This window comes from Andrographis paniculata, unplaced genomic scaffold (genome assembly GCF_009805555.1).
Source record: "Andrographis paniculata isolate CXL003 unplaced genomic scaffold, ASM980555v1 Contig11END, whole genome shotgun sequence".
Taxonomy (NCBI): domain Eukaryota; kingdom Viridiplantae; phylum Streptophyta; class Magnoliopsida; order Lamiales; family Acanthaceae; genus Andrographis; species Andrographis paniculata.
In genome coordinates, this window is record NW_026137391.1 from 1,912,071 (window position 1) to 1,919,371 (window position 7,301).

Genomic DNA, 7,301 nt, shown 5'->3' on the forward strand with positions numbered 1-7,301 from the left:
CATAACAAAAAGACAATCACTTAAAAAACCGTGCAAATATACTTTAGGACAATAAAAATTGAAGGAAGGGAGTATTATATTATCTCTTTTCATATTTGCACTTATACATCACCTTTTTATTTTGATAATTAATATTCTTTTCGTTTCATATCTATCTTTATTAGTACAGTATAATATAAAAATAATGATTTTTTATAATAGATTGTAAATTGAAATGATATTTTTAATATTAGTATATAGTATAATTACTAAAATAAAATAAATACTTTGTTATAAGATGAACAAAATAAAAAATAAAAAATAAATAAACACATTGTTAAGGCACATAAGTATAAAAATATAATGAAAACAACGAGTTAAGATGTATGGTAGCTGCACTATCAAATAATTGACGTGTAAAGTAACATGAATTAAATGAATTGTAGACCACAAATTAATTCATTAATGAATATTATTGTTTATATATCTATATATCTAAATAAATTGATATACTTCATTCGTATCAGTTAATTTGTCTTATTTAATTTGTCTCATTTAATTTATGTATGTTCGAAGTTTTAGATATTGTATTATTAGTAAATAATAAAAAAATGTATTAGTAAAAATAATTATGATTTAATGAAAATAATTATAGATTAAGATTAAAATTATTAAATACTCCATCCGTCTCAATACAATGGTTCTGTTTACCATTTTTTTTTTGTCCCAAAACAATAGTCTCATTTTCATAAATAATCATATCACTATAAAACTATCGTTACTTTTTCATTATTATTACACAATTGCCACTATTTTTTACACTAATACATTCACAATGGTAAAAAAATCTTTTATACATACTTTTTATCCACTATCTCGTGTCAAACATAATTCAAATTATAGTTCTATTACGTAGAACAAACAAAAATAAAAAAAGTAAACAAATTAAATAAAATCAAGTAATATTTTAATATATGTTTAAACTAGTAAACTAGTCCTATGGGTTCCAATCCATCGGAAAAACATATATATATATATATATATTATATGTGTGTGTTTAAACTAGAAATTATTTATTGCTTATTTAAATATATATATATATATATATATATCTTCTACTATACATATAAATAAATTTACAATTCTATTGTTAAAATATACTCTCTTCTTTTGATCTTATTTATCAATTTTTTTCTAAAAAAATAATTATATATTTTAATTAAATTTTAAATTTTATAATTGATATTTTCTCTATCATTCAATTATGTGTTTATTTGACTAGATACGAATTTTAAAAAAAATAAAATTTTTAATGAAAAAATAGAAAAAACAATACTTTTTACTTATAAAATAAAAGAAAATAAATTTAAATGAAAAAAAACATTGAAATAGATTTAGATGAATAATGGAGTAATTTTTTAATTAATAATTATTTATATTATATACTAATTATATTTATTAATATATTTTTTTATTTATTAATTATATTTTATTTAAATTCTCGTATTTACACTAAATCAGACATAAAAAAAATAGAACAAAAAGAATAATTAAAATGATAAATATAAATTTTCGTAGATTTAAAAAATAAATAAATAAATAAAAATGTGGTGGAAACTTTGAATATTTAAAGGGTTTGAAAATGTACAAAGTGGCTGCTGCCACCAATAGCAATAGGCCAATTGGCAATTGGTAGCCAGGTACGACTAACCCACTCACCTCTCACTCACTATATTAAAACACGTGTCAATATGTGAGAACCAGAGACCTTCTTAGGGTGTGTTTGTTTGGGGGTTTGAATTTTGATTTGGGAATTGAATAGTAAAAATTTTGAATTTGAATAGTTGTACGATGTGATATAAATATGTGATGATGTAATATTTTGAATGTAAAATTGATTTTTAGTATAATATAAAAAATGAAAAATAGGTATTTGATTTGATATTTTTGGGGGAAAAATTTTGGATAAATAGTGAAATCTCGTGCAAATCCATCAAACGAACACACCCTTATGCTACATCCGGCAAAATTTTTTTTTTTTTTCTATTCATAGTACACTCGGAAAAAAAAAAATTAAATGTTTAGAAAAAATTTCAACAAAATTACATAAAAGTATTTTTTTACTATAAAAAATAAAATTTAAAGACTAAAAGTATAAATCAATAAACGGATTATGATTTTTTATATTACAAAATAAAAAAAAATTAGGATGGTCAAATTACTATAAGATTCATAATTTTACTTCCTCGTCATTCAAATCTATTATCACTTTCTTTTTTTCGCTGTCATCCAAATTTATTCTCATTTCTTGTTTTAGTAACAAAATATCACTTTTATTTACCAAAAAAAATAAAAATTTATATTCTTACATATTTTTTTTAAAATCCGTGTTCGGTCAAATGAGCACACAATTGGATAACAAAGGGAGTATTATTTTTTACATAAAAAGTTACATATATTTTGAGGGTTAGGGGGTGAACTACCCCTAACCCCCATGTAGTTCCGCCCTTGTCTATGTATCAATTTGTTTTTTATACGGAGTTTTATGAATATTAGTATTATATTGAGATATAGTAGAAATAAAGGTAAAAAACTAAACTAACTTTATTAGTATTGTATGATATAAAGGTAATGACATTTGTGTAATATATTATAAATTGGAAGGATATTTGTAATGTTATGTATATAATGCAGTTATTAAAAAAAAGAAATGGGTACTTTGTTACGAGACGGACCAAAATGAAAAAGTGGATACATTGTTAAGGGATGGAGGAAGTATATTAATACCAAAATACCCTTAACTTTTATTTAAATTACAAACGTACCATCACATACTTCTACATAAAATCAAAGGGCAAAAATGTCAAATCTTGTTATACATTTCTACTAACTAATAAAATACTATTATTTTTTAATCTACTGTAAAACTCCAAAGGCCTCCATTAAAAGGGACGGATGGAGTATTTTATTAAAAAAGTTATAAAAAGTTTTAAAGGTATTTTTGAAAATTAAGTTAAAATTAATTAAAATAAAAAGAAAATATAATAAAAATAGTGATATTTGTTGAGAATAAGTATTAAATATAGAGTAATAGTTAAATGTTAATTTATTGATTTTGTCAAGATTAGCAATGATATAAATTTAACGGGAAAAACCAAAAAAAAATATCTTTAATGAACTGAAAAAATATAATACTCCCTCTGTCCCTTAAGTAGGTATATGTGTTTACTTTTTGTACGCAGTTTAAAATATATTAGTATTATATTGATATATAATATGAATAAAATGTAATATATTGTAAGTTGTAAGGATATTTCACTGCAAAAAAATAGTATATTTGTAACGGAATTCCGTTGCTAAAGTTCAAGCAGCTAAAGTAATTTCATCTATAATTTCACCTCTAATATCATTAGTAACGGAAAAAATGGATTTAGGAACGAAAAAATATGATTACAAAATTGATATTTTCTTGTAGTGTTTGTAATATTAGATAGATAATAAAGAAATATTTTGTCGTAGAACAGACCAAAATGAAAAAAATTAATAATTTGTTAAAGGGACAGATTGAATATATGTGTATTTATATAATATATATATATTATATGCAGATTTGGTAGGAGTTATACTATTTATTAAATTTTTTTACCAAAAAAATATCAAATCAAATATATTTAATTTTTATTTTTTATATTATACTAAAAATCAATTTTACATTCAAAATATCACATCAAAACTATATATATCATATTATATAACTGTTCCAATTTAAATTTTTACTGTTTAAATCTCAACTCAACGTGGTATCCCAAACAAACAAACCCCTAGTTTAAAAGGAACTGGAAGGGTGGGCAGCCAGGGGCTATGATCCCGTGCCAACTACACTACTTATCCCTTTGATGCCTGTCTGCAATGTATGTGCCCAAAATACAAAATAAAATTATACATTTAAAAAATAATAAAATCAAACATATATATATATATATATAGAATTAATAAATGAATCAATGATTAGGGTTTGTATGTGTCTGTGATCTTTTAATTTGTGCTCGTAATTTGTTCTCAGCTTCGTACAACGTTGTCTTCACCATTCTCTCCACATCTGCCGCTTTTATCTGCATGCACTACTGTCGTCTTAATATATAAATATATAAATATAAATATTTAATTAAGAAGTCCGTACAGTAATTATATTAATATGTATCTTGCCTGTTAGGGTGCTGATTTGATCTGATCAACATCAAAATCATTCCAGCTTATGTATGCGGACACATGTTAGTGTTAAATATATATTGTCCGAATTATACTGTACTATATGAATATATATATATTGTAATAAAATTAAATATGTGAGATTATATCATGAATTGTATGTATATTATATTAATATAAATCATGTTAATGCATGTTGTATATGCTCTTAAGAACATCTCCAACCCAGCACTGTTAATTTGGCGTCGGTTGGTCCAACCAACGCCAAATCCAACGCCAACTTTTGGCGTTGCTTTATTTTAATTTTTAAAATTATAAATTTAGTTTTTATTTTTTAAAATTTTTAAAAATTTTATTTTAAATTATAAAAATAAAAGATTATTTAAAATAATAGGAAAAATTGAATATTTGAAGAATAATAGTGAAAATGGAGTTATGGTTGGAATAAAATTACTGTAGCAATTGCATATTTGGAATTAAAACTGGATAAATGAAGTTGATGGGTTGGAGATTACTAATTATACAATTCAACATAATAATGAATTCTTACCGTGGTTTCGAGGCGTAATAGGGCGTTGAATTGGTGGTCGGAAAAGCTCGATTTGATCACAAGCGGTGTCGAGCCGGTGACCTTGAGAGCGTCGAGGACTTGCAGCATTGAGTCGATCCCTGGCACTGCCGAATTGGCGACTTTAAGTTCGATCTCGGCCAATGTAGTTTTGGGCATTAATATTCCCCTTGAGGCCAACAGTCTCATCTTCTCCACCTCCTCCTTCTCCAGCTGTTGTTTCTGTCGTCGGAGCTCTTCGATCTCCTTCTCCGAGGCTTCCAAGATCGATTTCTTGTCATTCTAATTAATCAATTATAATATTTATAAGGAAAATTTGTTCATAATTTCTTTGTGGTTTCAAAATTCAGCATAAATCTCTCATGTACTTAAAAAATTACATGATGCCTCTTATGTTTTACCCCGTTTGTTTCACATAATTTGTTCATATTTTCTATTTTCGTCCGTTCTATATAATTTGTTCTTTTTTTTTTGGAAATATAATTATACACTTTAATCGTATTTTAAATTTTATAATTTTTTAAATCTTAATTAAACTATTTAGTTATTTTAATCTTAATTTTTACTATACAATAATTATTTTTATTAATACACATATTAATTACTTACATAGGATGGAGGGAGTAAAAAATATTGCATGAAATTCCCTCGCCATATGAAAAAAAAAAAAAAAAAAGTATGCATAAAAAATTATCTTCTCATTACACAAAAATATAAAAAAGATGTTTCATGCAACGCATTTGAAAACATAACGAAGTACCGTACAATTTTTAAAGTATACGAGAAATTAACCCACAATTTTGTAATGATGATGGGAGTTAAAAATAATTTAGCCTATTTATATATATCAAAATTAATTAAGTAAATTAAATAAAATTAAACAATTAGGTACCTTGGTTCCGGCGGGGAGCAATAGGTGCAGGGCCTGGTAGTGGTGGCGGTGCGTCCGCCGGCGAATCCTCTCCGCCATGATCTTGTTCAGATTATTGCTTTTCCGGCGATCGCCTTGCTTCTGCCAGAATTGCAGCATCCTCCGGTGCACATTATTTTGGCCATTATGAGCGCCGGCGCCGGCGCCGGCGAAGTTATTATTGGCGTATGCTAAGAAAGCGCTTGTTCTGGTACTACTCCGGCGGGTCATGGCGGTGGCGGCGGCTGCGGCGGCGGCTTCTTCCATCCACATTATGCTGCCTGGAGACATTATATTGAAATATACGTGGTCGTCCATTCCTGCTTAGAGAGAGAAAGAGAGAGAGAGAGGAGAGAAAGAGAGAGAGAGAAGAGAGAGAGGTTTCAAAATCTGGAATGTTAATAGCTTCGATTCCTGCTTCTATATATATATACATATGTGGTCGAGGTTGAGCAGAGCATTCTTTTATTGCATTTAAAAAACGTGGGGTTATTGACTTTGTTGTGCTGTTGGATTCATATTTTTGTAAGGAATACACACACACATATATATATATATATAAAATATTTATAGTATAATATTCTTCTATTTCATATAAATATTTATTTATTTTTATTTCATTTTATATAATTATGTATTTTAATTATATTTTAAAATTTAAAATTTAATTTTTTTTTTTATTTTAGGAAATTATTTAATTATTTAAATTTAAATTTATAATAATTTTTATTAAAATATTTTTAATTATTTACTTAGGGTGTGTTTGTTTGGAGATTGGATTTTAAATACTCTATTTATTTCATTTTTTCCCCTAAAAATATCAAATCAAACACCTATTTTTTATTTTTTATATTATACTTAAAATCAATTTTATATTCAAATTCAAAATTTTTACTATTTAAACTCAATTCAAAATTCAAACCCCAGAACAAACACACCCTATATTTCAACTAAAAGAGTATAATATAATACTCCTTTCGTCCCATATTGCATTTGCAAATTACTATAAATACGAGAATTTTTAATAAATATAATTAATAAATAATTAATAATGTATTAGTGAAAATAATTATTTTATAATATAAATAATTATAAATTAAAATTAAAATAATTAATTAATTCAATTAAAATTTAAAATAAAATAAAATTTAAAAATTTAAAATTAATTTTGTAGTATGTATAGAAACGGACGACTTTTGTGACGTCGTTTCTACTCAATTGCACAGGTTATACGACGAATACGACGGAGACGCGTGACGGCACGACGAGTATATATGTTGCGACGAACAGCAGTAATTAATGCTTGAAATTAATGTATAATTATGATTTTTTTTAAAGGACTATTTTGGGCGTGTTTTTAATCTATTTATTTTAAATTTATATTCCAATAAAATATTTTTATTTTTTTATATAATATTTTTATTGTTTAGTAAAAAATTATGCTATTTTTTATTTGTTATTATAAAAAATAAAAAATAACAAAAAATACATATAGTATTAAATTTGTGTCCAAAAATATAGATGTATCTTTTGTAGACAGAAGAAACTATTAGTATTTTTATTATAAAATATTATACTTTATTTGTCTAATTGAAAGGTTTTTGTTTATTTTTTACAAATAGGTTTTTGAATATT

At 25.0% G+C, this 7,301-nt stretch overlaps 1 protein-coding gene across 2 annotated transcripts; it reads right to left on the minus strand.

Annotated features, from left to right (window-relative positions):
- Window positions 1-3,771: 3,771 nt before the first annotated feature.
- On the minus strand, window positions 3,772-6,010 carry LOC127250425 (transcription factor bHLH92). 2 transcript variants are annotated; one of them, XM_051273717.1, is made up of 3 exons: window positions 5,649-6,010; window positions 4,739-5,038; window positions 3,772-4,091 (listed from the first exon to the last, which is right to left on the minus strand). In XM_051273717.1, the coding sequence occupies exons 1-3, from the start codon at window positions 5,982-5,984 to the stop codon at window positions 3,981-3,983; spliced, it is 747 nt and encodes a 248-aa protein (XP_051129674.1). In that variant the 5' UTR covers window positions 5,985-6,010; the 3' UTR covers window positions 3,772-3,980. The 2 variants fall into 2 exon arrangements, with proteins under 2 accessions (XP_051129674.1, XP_051129666.1); XM_051273709.1 differs by having other exon boundaries at window positions 3,772-4,100.
- Window positions 6,011-7,301: the final 1,291 nt, after the last annotated feature.

Excerpts from the sequence above, each read along its gene's own strand:
- LOC127250425 (XM_051273709.1), bottom strand. The coding sequence starts at position 5,984 with ATGGACGACCACGTATATTTCAATATAATGTCTCCAGGCAGCATAATG. Across the intron at positions 5,039-5,648 it reads TGCTCCCCGCCGGAACCAAG|AATGACAAGAAATCGATCTT; the intron begins GTACCTAATTGT and ends TTGATTAATTAG. Across the intron at positions 4,101-4,738 it reads TATTACGCCTCGAAACCACG|TGCATGCAGATAAAAGCGGC; the intron begins GTAAGAATTCAT and ends AGACGACAGTAG.